Source organism: Dendrobates tinctorius, unplaced genomic scaffold (genome assembly GCF_039654945.1).
Source record: "Dendrobates tinctorius isolate UK_male_01 unplaced genomic scaffold, ASM3965494v1 ptg000151l, whole genome shotgun sequence".
Classification (NCBI taxonomy): domain Eukaryota; kingdom Metazoa; phylum Chordata; class Amphibia; order Anura; family Dendrobatidae; genus Dendrobates; species Dendrobates tinctorius.
The window spans coordinates 18,820,228-18,835,071 of NW_027361818.1; the positions used below are offsets into that span (position 1 = coordinate 18,820,228).

Sequence of the window (14,844 nt, forward strand, 5' to 3'; positions counted from 1 at the left end):
ATGCAATGATAGTTTAAATGCATGATGGGCATAGCTCATCCTGGTGAGGGAACTGACACCATGCCATGACGGGCTATGCCCGTCATTGGACAATAAGGTGTTAATTTTACTCACATACCAGCACTGTTTTTCTCAATTTGCTGTCTCACACTCATAATCTCTCCATTTGATGCCTCGAAGTTAGGAACAAGATTTATTCCACAAGCCAAAGGTTTTAAACAGACCTGAACTGGCCGGCGGGGAAACAGGATAATTCTCTGGTAGGCCGCACTGAAGTAATGCTGATGAGCACTTGATTCACAGAATAAAAGACATCATCCAATCATTCAGTAAACAGGCGGCCAAATTAGTATTATATAGAAGCAAAAGTAAATTTGCGTGCTAGGGCCAGGTCAATATTGCGCGTAGCTGAACATTGGGGCCAAATAGTCAATGTTATTGGTGGGCCTTCGTCAACCCAGTCTGACACTAGTTTTAAATATTTGTGGAACTGTTGTCAAAGTCAGAAACACACATTAGCTTGTGAGTAAAATACAATTCTTTACTTTGTGTATAAAATATAGTGTAAGAAAAAGAGAAAGCATAAAGAGAAAGTGTGAAAGAAACACTGACAATGCAGAAGAACCGTATTACCAAAAATTAAATGATTTCTACTTAATCTTTGACTTTAATAATCCTTTACCTGATTTTGGATACGTTATATTATAGATGTCATCATCTCTAACTTGAAATTCATTTTCCACAAACTCCAGACCTTCCTTAGTGGATGAGTTGTTAATGAAAAGGACTCCCTTGTATTCAAGGTAAGGATCCGACATGTTTTACTTTAAAAGAGAAAAAAAATGAGGTCACAGTAAGGTAATATGTATACTTTGAGATATTGAAAAGAAACTAGTGATGAGCGAGTACCGTAATATTCGTAATCGCTATACTCATAACGAGTACTTTGTAAAAATCGCGTATTCCTTCCGAATAGCGAGTACAATGCAATGTGAGTAATTTTCTGCTGGATCCTACAAAGGGGTCTGGGGGCCTGAGGAAAAGGCTCAAATTGATGGGAAAGTGATGAAACAGAATGGGAAGAGCCGGGAGAATATGCCTGCATGCATTTCTGACTCAAATATGGTTTCTGGGAATACATTTTTTGCAGTATTACGCCTCATTTACAGATACACAAGAACAGCTACCAAACGTAACCTAAATTACATTTAACAAACCTAAAAGGCTAAGAAACAGTTTTCCTGCATAATCACCTGTATCTAAGGCTAAATAAACCAGAGAAACAAAAAATATCCCTGTTAGCGTTTGTTCACAACCACAAGTACTGTTGTGGGGTTTTTTTTGCACCTTTTACTATTGGGAGTGCTCTGACTTATACATTTTGTAGGTCCCTCTGTCATACATCATTTTTAGCTAGCTATTCCCCAGCACTTTAGAAGGCCAACTACAATGTACAGTAGGTATGTTGATCTTTGGCCTGAGAGGCCTCAGGTGGCCCTGTGACGCATTTTTGAGGGACTGCGGTTACTTAGACATTTGGGCGGTCCCTCCCTCATTGACACTCAGATAGTGGAATACATATTCATAGTAGTTTACAATATGCCCATTGTAACGTTGGGCTTCACTCTCCTCCTCTCCCCTTCCTCCACCTCCATGTGACTCTGCGGCCCGAAATTCAAATGTTCAGAGGGCCTGTAGTAGGCAGGAAACCTGAGTTAAGTGAGAGCCCTCATGTGGCCCTGTAAAATACTGAACTTTCGGAAGTGCCCTCCTCTAGAAATTTTGGGGGGCCCTCATGTACATTTGAGAGTGTCCTCACTTATTCATATTGTAAATCTGTGTCGCACTCCCAGGGCTGTGGGATACTCAGTACCGGGCCGGTCTCTCAGAGGGGAATGTCACAGCAGCGGTAACCTGGTCCGTGGCCCTGGGTGCCCATGTAAAAGGGGTTAAGTGATGGAATAAAGTTTATGATTGAATGATTCGTGACGCCACCTGTGGTGTTCGGCAATGAAGATGTTAAGCCGACACTGCAGACAGATCCTCTGGGACAGATGGTGTGGTGCAGCAATGATGTTGTGGCCCTCCACAGGTAGGGCAGTAGTCCCAGGACAGTGTAGGTGAAGAGATAGGGAGAAGATAGGGAGTAGATGGTGCAGTGTCAGGCACAGCGATATAGCAGTGCTGAGTGTGTTGGCACAAAAATAAGTGGAGGACACCAGGGCATGTAGTTCCAAAGCTTTACTCACAGTCTGTTGTGCATACAGGTGCCCGCCTCGGTGCTGTATCCTCCAGGTCAGGGGCTCAGCCAACCTCCAGGCAAGATGAAGTACTCCGTTCCACCACTCTGCCAACATATGTGCCTTTTCTGAGCGTCTCCCTCAGCGCTCGTAGTGAAGTATTCACAGTACTGAGTTACACTAGAGTTCCTTCTTTCAGATGTTCTTAGAACTCTACTTGTACCGCAGACAGCTGTAGCCTGCTTCGGGGACTCCTTGCTACCAAGTCCCGGCTCACTCACGTTGCTGTTGTGCCCCCAAGTCTTGTGTGGGAATAAAGTGGTGACAACTTCTATTCCTCTGGTGTCTGCTGCAGGACCATTAGTATCCATACAACCTTGGGGACCGGACCCCGGCCTTGCGCTGTGAACTTGGGAAAGGTTCTGCTCTAACCCTAATCCTCAGTCCTCTGTTGTGAGTTCATTTTCCCCTTCATCACTTAGGCCCGAGGAATTCCCTCTTCTGGCAAGGAGAGGTAGTGAGTCTGATTATCAGACACCTGAGATTAATGATGATGACTGGCTGAGTGGAGTCACAGACTGGATATAAGGCTGCATACGCCCATTCCTCCCTGCGGGTGATTTCTCTGTGGTATCCTTGGAGTCCAGTCTGAATTCCTGCTCTACTAAAGCTAAGTTTTCCTCCTGGCTTTTTGCATTTGTGCCTTGCTTTGTTTTTTTTTGTAGATTACAGCCATTCCCTGCTGGGGTGAGCTGAACTCCTTAGCTTTGTCTTCTGAAAATACCAGAGTGCTGATTTAGTTTTGAAGCTTAGTTGCTTCAGGGTCTTTTTCCATTTCAGCTTGCTGGCCTATGTTTTTGATAGGGTTTTTTGCCGATTGCAGACAGCAGCTTTTCCTTTCATGTTTAGATTAGATTGGGCCCCAACGTTTGCTCAGCCTATCTTTCTATCTGTGTCAGTGTTTTTTCATCTTGCTTCACCGTCATTATATGTTGGGGGCTGCCTTTTACTTTGGGGTCTGCTCTGGGGCAGTTTAGATTTCCCTTTCTATCTTTAGGCTATATAGTCCTCCGGCTGTGTTCGAGGGGTCCAGGGCACCGTAGGTACCCCCCACGGCTACTGCTAGTTGTGTTGATAGGTTCAGGGGTCTGCAATCGGATAGTTGCCAGCTCCTCTGGTTTTCTGGACGTAGCTTCTATTTTTTGTGTCTGCCTCCTACGGTCACTCAATCATAACAGAATCACCCACCTGACCGCAGATCCTAGGGTACTCAATAGCAGGAAAGAATTGCAAAAAAAAAAAAAAAAGTGTGTATATTTTTTCCTCTATATCTCTGAGGCCGTAGGGGGAATTTTTTTTTCTCTCAATGGAGATAAAGCAATTGTCTGATCGTGTGGAGCAGCTCGCTGTGGAAGTGCGGGGAATTTCCGCCTACCTTGCTCATTCACATGCTGCTGAACCAAAGATTCCTACACCTGATGTATTTTGTGGTGATCGGTCTAAATTTTTGAATTTCAAAAATAATTGTAAATTATTTTTTGCCTTGAAGCCTAACTTGTCAGGGAGCTCCGCGCAGCAGGTTAAAATTGTCATCTCTTTGCTGCGTAGCGATCCCCAGGATTGGGCGTTTTCTTTGAAACCAGATGATCCTATTCTGACTAATGTGAACGCATTTTTTCAAGCCTTGGGCTTGTTGTATGACGAACCTAATGCCATTGATCAGGCTGAAAAGACCCTGCTGGCATTGAATCAGGGTCGAGATTCTGCAGAATTGTACTGTCAAAAATTCCGAAAGGGGGCGGTACTTACTACTTGGAATGATAATGCCTTGGCTGCTCTCTTTCGGAAGGGTTTGTCAGAAGCCGTAAAAGATACTATGGTGGGATTTCCTGTTCCCTGTGGTCTTGACGATTCTATGTCATTAGCCATTCAGGTTGATCGGCGTTTGCGCGAACGCAAAACTGCACGAGAGGTGTTGCCACCTGTTGAACAAATGACTGAACCTATGCAATGTGATAGAGTTTTCTCCAGAGAGCAGCGTCAGGAGTTCAGAAGGCGTAATAAGTTGTGCTTTTTCTGTGGAGATGCCTCGCATATTATTTCTGTCTGTCCTAAACGAGAGAAACGCTTTGCACACACGTTTTCTGTTGGTGGTGTTCAACCTAAGTTTCTTCTGGCTATTACTCTGATCTGCTCCCTGTCCACATATTCCGCCAAGGCATTTGTGGATTCGGGAGCAGCTCTAAACCTAATGGACTCAGACGTCAAGGTTAGATTTCAGAAAGGCAGATTTTAAGGGATTCAGAAAGAGAATTGGAGGGATCCAATGGCTGGATATCCTTAAAGACAAAAATGTCCAGGAAGGATGGGAAATCTTGAAAAATGAAATTCTCAAAGCACAGTTGTTAACAATTCCGAAAAGAGGGAAGAATAGGAAGCATTTAAGGAAACCAGGATGGATGAACACAGAACTTAAGCACATGCTAAAAAGGAAGAAAAAAATGTTTATAAAATGGAAAGAGGGAGGCATATCTAAAGAAGAATATAATGCTGTCTGCAGAACCTGCAGGGCACAAATCAGATTATCTAAAGCTGAAAATGAATTGAGGCTTGCAAGAGATGTCAAAAGCAATATTAAAGGATTTTGGGGATATGTCAAAAGTAAAAGAAAAGTCAAAGATGCTATAGGATTTTTACAGGATGAAAATGATAAAATGGTAAGACAGGATGTTGAGAAGGCTGAACTTTTAAATTCCTATTTTGCATCTGTTTTCTCTCAGAAAGGAAATGTAACATCAACTGTTATTCACTGTCCTATTAAGGGAATAGAAGAATCCAGGATATCTATAAACAGAAAGATAGTGAGGAAACACTTAGCTAACCTAAATGAATTCAAGTCTCCAGGTCCAGATGAATTACACCCCAGAGTACTGAAGGAGATAGCAGAAGAAATTTTTGAACCCCTCTCCATAATCTTTGAAAATTCTTGGAGAACAGGAGAAGTGCCAGAAGACTGGAGAAGAGCAAATGTTGTTCCTATCTTCAAAAAGGGGAAGAAGGTGGACCCAGGCAAATATAGGCCGGTGAGTCTGACTTCTATACCAGGAAAGATCTTTGAACAAATTATTAAACAACATGTATGTCAATACCTGGATAAGAATGAAGTGATTAAACAGAGTCAGTATGGGTTTGTAACTAATAAGTCATGTCAGACTAACTTAATTTCCTTCTATGATGGTATCACTGATTGGGTGGATCAAGGAAATGCTGTAGATATAGTATATCTTGACTTCAGCAAAGCATTTGACAAAGTCTCTCATACAATCCTTATTGAAAAAATGACTAAGTATGGAATGGACAAGGCAACTGTTAGGTGGATTCATAACTGGCTTAGTGATCGGACTCAAAGAGTGGTCGTAAATGGCTGCACATCCAGTTGGAAGAATGTCTCAAGTGGGGTACCACAGGGCTCTGTCCTGGGCCCTGTATTGTTCAACATCTTTATCAATGATTTAGATGAAGGAATTGAAGGTAAACTGATTAAATTTGCTGATGACACAAAGCTAGGAGGGATAGCTAATACTAGAGAAGAGAGAGAGAGGATTCAAAAAGATTTAAATAAACTGGAGAAGTGGGCAGCAACTAACAGAATGGTTTTTAACAGGGAGAAATGCAAAGTACTACATCTGGGCAATAAAAATGAAAAAAGCAGATATAGAATGGGAGGAATAGGGCTAAGTAACAGCACATGTGAAAAAGACTTGGGTATACTAATAGATCACAGACTGAATATGAGTCAACAGTGTGATGCAGCAGCAAAAAAGGCAAATGCAATTCTAGGATGTATTAACAGAAGCATACAGTCTAGATCACGTGAAGTCATTATTTCCCTCTACTCCTCTTTGGTCAGACCTCATCTGGAATATTGTGTCCAGTTTTGGGCACCACATTTTAAAAAAGACATCAACAAACTGGAGCAAGTTCAGAAAAGAGCGACCAGAATGGTGACCGGTCTGCAAACCCTGTCTTATGAGGAAAGGTTGCAGGATTTGGGAATGTTTAGTTTGCAAAAGAGAAGACTGAGAGGAGACTTCATAGCTGTCTACAAATATCTAAAGGGCTGTCACATTTTAGAAGGATCAACTTTATTCTCCTTTGCACGAGGAAAGACTAGAAGCAATGGGATGAAACTGAATGGGAGGAGACACAGATTAGATATTTGAAAAAACTTTTTGACAGAGTGATCAATGAGTGGAACAGGCTGCCACGAGAAGTGGTGAGTTCTCCTTCAATGGAAGTCTTCAAACAGAGGCTGGACAGACATCTGACTGGGATGATTTAGCGAATCCTGCTTTGAGCAGAGGGTTGGACCAGATGGCCCAGGAGGTCCCTTCCAACTGTACGATTCTATGATTCTATGATTCTATGATTTTGCTAAATGTTGTGGATTTCCTATGACACCTCTGCGGACGCCAATCCCTTTGAGGGGGATTGATGCTACTCCTTTGGCTAAAGATAAACCACAGTTTTGGACCCAGGTGGTGATGCGGGTCGCCCCAGACCATCAAGAAAATTGCAGATTTTTGGTGTTGCATAATCTGCATGATACCATTGTTCTGGGGTTTCCCTGGTTACAAATCCATAATCCAGTTCTGGATTGGAAATCTTTGTCTGTGGTGAGTTGGGGTTGTAGATGTGCCTTTAGTGATGCTCCTGTTTTCTCCACCTCTCCCCAGTCACATGATGTTCCTGACTATTTGGCTGACTTTTATGATGTATTTAGTGAGAATGAGTCTGCGTCTTTGCCTCCTCATAGGAGTTATGACTGTGCTATTGAGCTGAACCTGGGGTGTAAATTCCCCAAGGGTCGGCTTTTCAACTTATCTGTACCCGAGCACGAGGCTATGCGATCCTATATTAAGGAGGCATTGGAGAAGGGTCATATTAGACCATCCTCTTCACCATTGGGTGCTGGTTTTTTTTTTGTAGCCAAAAAGGATAGATCATTAAGACCTTGTATTGATTATCGTGCCCTCAACAAGATTACTGTTAAATATCAGTATCCGTTACCCCTGATTTCAGATCTATTCTCTAGAGTTAAAGGTGCTTGCTGGTTTACCAAGCTTGACCTCAGGGGGGCGTATAATCTTATTCGCATTAAGCATGGGGATGAATGGAAGACGGCGTTTAATACTCCAGAGGGACATTTTGAGTACCTGGTGATGCCTTTTGGGCTCACTAATGCCCCTTCTGTCTTCCAGTGCTTCATGAACGATATTTTCCGAGATTTTGTGGATAAATTTTTGATTATCTATCTGGATGATAATTTGATCTTCTCCAAGGATTGGGATTCTCATGTGGAACATGTTCGGACTGTGTTCCGGATCTTGAGGGAGAATTCCCTGTATGTCAAGGGATCTAAATGCCTTTTTGGGGTACAGACGATTTCATTTTTGGGATTTATTTTGTCTCCGTCAACTATTGAAATGGATCCAGTCAAGGTACAGGCCATTTATGATTAGGTTCAGCCCACTTCTTTGAAGGCCCTCCAGAAGTTTTTGGGTTTTGCTAATTTTTATCGGAAATTTATAGCAAAATTTTCTAGTATTGCCAAGCCATTGACTGATTTGACTAAGAAGGGTGCTGATGTGTTAAATTGGTCTCCGGAGGCTGTTTCTTCCTTTCAGGAGTTGAAGCGAAGATTCACCTCTGCCCCGGTTTTGCGGCAACCTGATGTCTCACTTCCGTTCCAGGTAGAATCATAGAATCGTAGAGTTGGAAGGGACCTCCTGGGCCATCTGGTCCAACCCCCTGCTCAAAGCAGGATTCGCTAAATCATCCCAGTCAGATGTCTGTCCAGCCTCTGTTTGAAGACTTCCATTGAAGGAGAACTCACCACTTCTCGTGGCAGCCTGTTCCACTCATTGATCACTCTAACTGTCAAAAAGTTTTTTCTAATATCTAATCTGTGTCTCTTCCCATTCAGTTTCATCCCATTGCTTCTAGTCTTTCCTTGTGCAAATGAGAATAAAGTTGATCCTTCTACAATGTGACAGCCCTTTAGATATTTGTAGACAGCTATTAAGTCTCCTCTCAGTCTTCTCTTTTGCAAACTAAACATTCCCAAATCCTGCAACCTTTCCTCATAAGACAGGGTTTGCAGACCGGTCACCATTCTGGTCGCTCTTTTCTGAACTTGCTCCAGTTTGTTGATGTCTTTTTTAAAATGTGGTGCCCAAAACTGGACACAATATTCCAGATGAGGTCTGACCAAAGAGGAGTAGAGGGAAATAATGACTTCACGTGATCTAGACTGTATGCTTCTGTTAATACATCCTAGAATTGCATTTGCCTTTTTTGCTGCTGCATCACACTGTTGACTCATATTCAGTCTGTGATCTATTAGTATACCCAAGTCTTTTTCACATGTGCTGTCACTTAGCCCTATTCCTCCCATTCTATATATGCTTTTTTCATTTTTATTGCCCAGATGTAGTACTTTGCATTTCTCCCTGTTAAAAACCATTCTGTTAGTTGCTGCCCACTTCTCCAGTTTATTTAAATCTTTTTGAATCCTCTCTCTCTCTTCTCTAGTATTAGCTATCCCTCCTAGCTTTGTGTCATCAGCAAATTTAATCAGTTTACCCTCAATTCCTTCATCTAAATCGTTGATAAAGATGTTGAACAATACAGGGCCCAGGACAGAGCCCTGTGGTACCCCACTTGAGACATTCTTCCAACTGGATGTGCAGCCATTTACGACCACTCTTTGGGTCCGATCACTAAGCCAGTTATGAATCCACCTAACAGTTGCCTTGTCCATTCCATACTTAGTCATTTTTTCAATAAGGATTGTATGAGAGACTTTGTCAAATGCTTTGCTGAAGTCAAGATATACTATATCTACAGCATTTCCTTGATCCACCCAATCAGTGATACCGTCATAGAAGGAAATTAAGTTAGTCTGACATGACTTATTAGTTAGAAACCCATGCTGACTCTGTTTAATCACTTCATTCTTATCCAGGTATTGACATACATGTTGTTTAATAATTTGTTCAAAGATCTTTCCTGGTATAGAAGTCAGACTCACCGGCCTATAGTTGCCTGGGTCCACCTTCTTCCCCTTTTTGAAGATAGGAACAACATTTGCTCTTCTCCAGTCTTCTGGCACTTCTCCTGTTCTCCAAGAATTTTCAAAGATTATGGAGAGGGGTTCAAAAATTTCTTCTGCTATCTCCTTCAGTACTCTGGGGTGTAATTCATCTGGACCTGGAGACTTGAATTCATTTAGGTTAGCTAAGTGTTTCCTCACTATCTTTCTGTTTATAGATATCCTGGATTCTTCTATTCCCTTAATAGGACAGTGAATAACAGCTGATGTTGCATTTCCTTTCTGAGAGAAAACAGATGCAAAATAGGAATTTAAAAGTTCAGCCTTCTCAACATCCTGTCTTACCATTTCATCATTTTCATCCTGTAAAAATCCTATAGCATCTTTGACTTTTCTTTTACTTTTGACATATCCCCAAAATCCTTTATTATTGCTTTTGACATCTCTTGCAAGCCTCAGTTCATTTTCAGCTTTAGCTAATCTGATTTGTGCCCTGCAGGTTCTGCAGACAGCATTATATTCTTCTTTAGATATGCCTCCCTCTTTCCATTATATAAACATTTTTTTCTTCCTTTTTAGCATGTGCTTAAGTTCTGTGTTCATCCATCCTGGTTTCCTTAAATGCTTCCTATTCTTCCCTCTTTTCGGAATTGTTAACAACTGTGCTTTGAGAATTTCATTTTTCAAGATTTCCCATCCTTCCTGGACATTTTTGTCTTTAAGGATATCCAGCCATTGGATCCCTCCAATTCTCTTTCTGAATCCCTTAAAATCTGCCTTTCTGAAATCTAACCTTGACGTCTGAGTCTTCACAGGTCTTCCACCTCTAGTAATCCAAAATTCTAAAATAGCATGGTCGCTACCTCCTAGGGTCCCAGCCACTTTTACCTCCTCAACCATTTCCTCCCTGTTTATAAGGATTAGATCCAAGGTAGCAGTTCCCCTTGTTTTCTCCCTTACCTTTTGGAAGATAAAGTTGTCAGCAAGAGAGGATAAGAATTTCCTTGACCTGTTAGTTTTGCCTGAGAGAGATTCCCAACAAATGTCTGGATAGTTGAAATCTCCCATGACAACTATGTCATATTTTTTGGAGAACTTGGCCATCTGATGCATAAAGAGTTCATCTATATCTTCGGCTTGCACAGGCGGCCTGTAGTAAATGCCTACAATGGTGTCCTTTCCATTGTTCTGTCCTTGTATTCTTACCCAAACAGTTTCCACAGAACTCCCAGTCTCTGAAGCTTCAATCTCTGTGCAGATATACGCGTTTCGAACATACAATGCGACACCCCCTCCTCGTTTATCAAGTCTGTTTCTTGCAAATAAGTTGTATCCTTCTAGTCTTGTATTCCAATCATGTGTATTGTCCCACCAAGTTTCAGTGATTCCAATTACATCATATTTCTTTTCCTGTGTTAGTAGTTCCAATTCTCCTTGTTTGTTGCCCATGCTTTGTGCATTAGTATAGAAACATTTTAGTTTGTGATTGGTTTCTCTTTCTCCAATATTTTTATTAATTAGATTCTTTCGTCTTTGTTCTTCCTTTCCACTTCTAATAGCAGAGTTCTCAATAGCATTTGTCAGGTGTATGGCTTTTTCTGGCCTTTTGCTTCCCTTCCCATGTTGTTCTAGTTTAAAGCTCTCCTTACAAGTGTAGCAAGGCGACTTCCAAATACATGCTTACCAGTCTTCGTAAGGTGCACCCCATCTCTAGCAAGTAGTCCATCGTATAAGTAGTTCACTCCGTGATCCAGAAATCCAAATCGTTGCTGACGGCACCATCGACGTAGCCAGTTGTTCACCTGCAGAATCTTATTCCACCTCCTTGTTCCATGGCCATCCACTGGGAGGATGGAAGAGAAGACCACCTGCGCTCCCAGTTCTTTCACTTTCTTGCCTAAGTCTTCAAAGTCTCTGCAGATGGTTTCCAGGTCGTTTCTTGCAGTGTCATTTGTCCCCACATGTAGTAGCAGGAATGGGTAGTCATCTGTAGGTCTGAAGAGTCCTGATATCCTGTCAGACACATCTTTAATTTTTGCACCTGGAAGACAACACATTTCTCTTGAAGTTATATCCGGTCTGCAGATAGCGGCCTCAGTTCCTCTCAACAGGGAATCCCCCATGACCACCACTCTCCGTTTCTTCTTCACAACATTTTTCTTTCTCCATCCAGGAGGACTCTGAAGGCGTACAAGGTTGCTGCTTGTTGGCAAAGTCTTATCCTGATGTATTTCTTCATTGTTTTCCTGCGTGAGAGCCTGGTACTGGTTTCTGAGCAGTATGGGTGCTGACTGCCTCCTGATCCTCCTGCTTCTCTGGGTCACATGTCTCCATTCCTCTGTTTCTTCAGGTGCACTTCGAATTTCTTCTCTTTCTGTAACATGAAGAGATAATTCTGCTCTGTCCAAGAACTCTTCACCTTCCTTAATGATCTTCAACGTAGCTAACCTCTCTTCGAGATTTTGCAACTTTTCCTCCAACAGGGACACAAGCTTGCATTTGTGGCATGTGAAGTTTGGCTTTTCCACTGGTAAGTCTGTGAACATGTAGCAAGAAATGCAGCTCACCAAATGGCTCCTGGCCTCTTCCATCTTGAGATTTCTTAAAAACGATGAAAGATGAGCCCAAATTCGCGCGCCTATCGGCGCGCGGTTTTTCAGAAGGCACTGGGAATATGCAAATGATCTCCTCAAGACTCTTCCCCTGGTTTTCCGATTTCCTCTTTTCAGCTGCAACGGCCAAAACCCAGTGATCGTTGAGCTCGCGGAGACTCTTCACTTATCCCAGAAGGCACTGGGAATATGCAAATGATCTCCTCAAGACTCTTCCCCTGGTTTAGAGGTGGATGCTTCTGAGATTGGTGCAGGAGTTGTTTTGTCCCAAAAGGATCCTGTAACATCTAAAATGAATCCCTGCGCTTTCTTTTCCCGAAAGTTCTCTCCATCTGAACGTAACTACGACGTGGGGAATCGGGAACTGTTGGCCATGAAATGGGCATTTGAGGAGTGGAGACATTGGTTGGAGGGAGCTAAGCATCAAGTCGTGGGCCTCACCGACCACAAGAATTTGATTTATCTAGAGTCGGCTAAGCGCTTGAACCCTAGACAGGCTAGGTGGGCCTTGTTTTTTACACGTTTTGATTTTGTGGTTTCTTTTCTTCCTGGAACTAAGAATGTCAAGGCAGACGCACTCTCTAGGAGTTTCTTTGCTGATTCTCCTGTGGTGACCAAACCTGCTACCATCTTTGGCGAAGGGGTAGTTCTTTCTGCCATCTCGCCCGATTTGAGACGTGCTCTGGAAGAATTCCAGAGAGACAAGCCTGAGCATTGTCCCAGTGGAAAGTTGTATGTTCCTGACCAGTGGAAGAAGAGAGTGATGTCTGAAGTTCATTGCTCTGCTTTGGCTGGTCATCCAGGTATTTTTGGTACTAGAGATCTTGTGAGTCGGTCTTTTTGGTGGCCCTCCTTGTCTCGTGATGTCAGGAATTTTGTGCAGTCCTGTGGGACGTGCTCCCGGTCTAAATCATGCTCCCGCTCTAGTGGGTTGTTGATGCCTTTGCCTGTCCCCAAGAGGCCATGGACCCATATTTCAATGGATTTCATCTCCGATATGCCTGTCTCTCAAAGGATGACTGTTATTTGGGTGATTTGTGATAGGTTCTCTAAGATGGTTCATCTTGTACCACTCCCTAAGTTGCCGTCTTCCTCTGAGTTGGTGCCCCTGTTTTTGCAACAGGTGGTTCGCTTGCACGGGATTCCTGAGAACATTGTGTCTGACAGAGGAGTTCAGTTTGTGTCTAGATTTTGGAGAACTTTCTGTTCCAAGCTGGGAATTCAGTTGTCCTTCTCCTCTGCCTTTCACCCTCAGACCAATGGACAGACAGAGAGAACAAACCAGACCTTGGAGTCATATTTGAGATGTTTTATTTCCGCTGATCAGGATGATTGGGTTTCATTTTTACCCTTGGCCGAATTTGCTTTAAATAACAGAGCTAGTTCTGCCACTTTGATGTCACCTTTTTTTTGTAACTTTGGGTTTCATCCTCGATTTTCTTCAGGGCAGGTGGAGCCGTCTGCCTGCCCAGGGGTTGACACTGTGGTGGAGAAAATGCACCAGATCTGGGACCAAGTGGTGAATAAGTTATCTCTCTCCCAAGGAAAAGGCCCAGCGGTTTTCCAACCGACATAGGACCATTGGTCCCCAGTTTAAGGTTTGTGATTTGGTGTGGTTATCATCAAAAAATATTGCTATGAAGGTGGCTTCTCCTAAGTTTAAGCCTAGATTTATTGGACCTTACAAGATTTTGGAGATTATTATTCCGGTCTCTTTTCGTTTGGCTCTTCCTGTCACATTTAAAATCCATAATGTGTTTCATAAGTCCTTGTTGAAGAGATTTCTTGAACCTGTTGTTCCGGGAGTGGCACCTCCAGACCCTGTATTGGTTGAAGGTAACATTGAATATGAGGTAGAGAAAGTACTGGATTCTCATCTGTCTAGACGGAGACTCCAGTATTTGGTTAAGTGGAAGGGTTATGGTCAGGAGGATAATTCCTGGGTCTCTGCCTCTGATGTTCATGCTAAAAGACTGGTGCGTGCCTTTCATCGGGCACACCCTGATCACCCTGGTGGCGTGGTTGAGGGTTCGGTGACCCCTCCTCAAGGGGGAGGTACTGTTGTGAGTTCATTTTCCCCTTCATCACTGAGGCCCAAGGAATTCCCTCTTCTGGTAAGGAGAGGTAGTGAGTCTGATTATCAGACACCTGAGATTAATGATGATGACTGGCTGAGTGGAGTCACAGACTGGATATAAGGCTGCATACGCCCATTCCTCCCTGCGGGTGATTTCTCTGTGGTATCCTTGGAGTCCAGTCTGAATTCCTGCTCTACTAAAGCTAAGTTTTCCTCCTGGCTTTTTGCATTTGTGCCTTGCTTTGTTTTTTCTGGATTTCAGCCATTCCCTGCTGGGGTGAGCTGAACTCCTTAGCTTTGTCTTCTGAAAATACCAGAGTGCTGATTTAGTTTTGAAGCTTAGTTGCTTCAGGGTCTTTTTCCATTTCAGCTTGCTGGCCTATGTTTTTGATAGGGTTTTTTGCCGATTGCAGACAGCAGCTTTTCCTTTCATGTTTAGATTAGATTGGGCCCCAACGTTTGCTCAGCCTATCTTTCTATCTGTGTCAGTGTTTTTTCATCTTGCTTCACCGTCATTATATGTTGGGGGCTGCCTTTTACTTTGGGGTCTGCTCTGGGGCAGTTTAGATTTCCCTTTCTATCTTTAGGCTATATAGTCCTCCGGCTGTGTTCGAGGGGTCTAGGGCACCGTAGGTACCCCCACGGCTACTGCTAGTTGTGTTGATAGGTTCAGGGGTCTGCAATCGGATAGTTGCCAGCTCCTCTGGTTTTCTGGACGTAGCTTCTATTTTTTGTGTCTGCCTCCTACGGTCACTCAATCATAACAGTCCTCCTCTTCTCCTTACGTTACGTTCAAATCTA

The 14,844-nt window shown here is 43.0% G+C and overlaps 1 protein-coding gene across 2 annotated transcripts in view; it reads right to left on the bottom strand.

Moving 5' to 3' along the window:
* Positions 1–14,844, bottom strand: part of LOC141050264 (sulfotransferase 2B1-like) — a 163,683-nt gene that overhangs the window by 79,784 nt on the left and 69,055 nt on the right. The window contains exon 2 of one of the 2 annotated variants that reach the window (XM_073547145.1): positions 683–824. The exons of the other annotated variant lie outside the window; for it this stretch is intronic. Coding sequence (XP_073403246.1) covers positions 683–818 — 136 coding nt within the window. The 5' untranslated portion in view covers positions 819–824. The remainder of the gene's footprint in view (positions 1–682; positions 825–14,844) is intronic. 2 annotated transcript variants of the gene reach the window in all.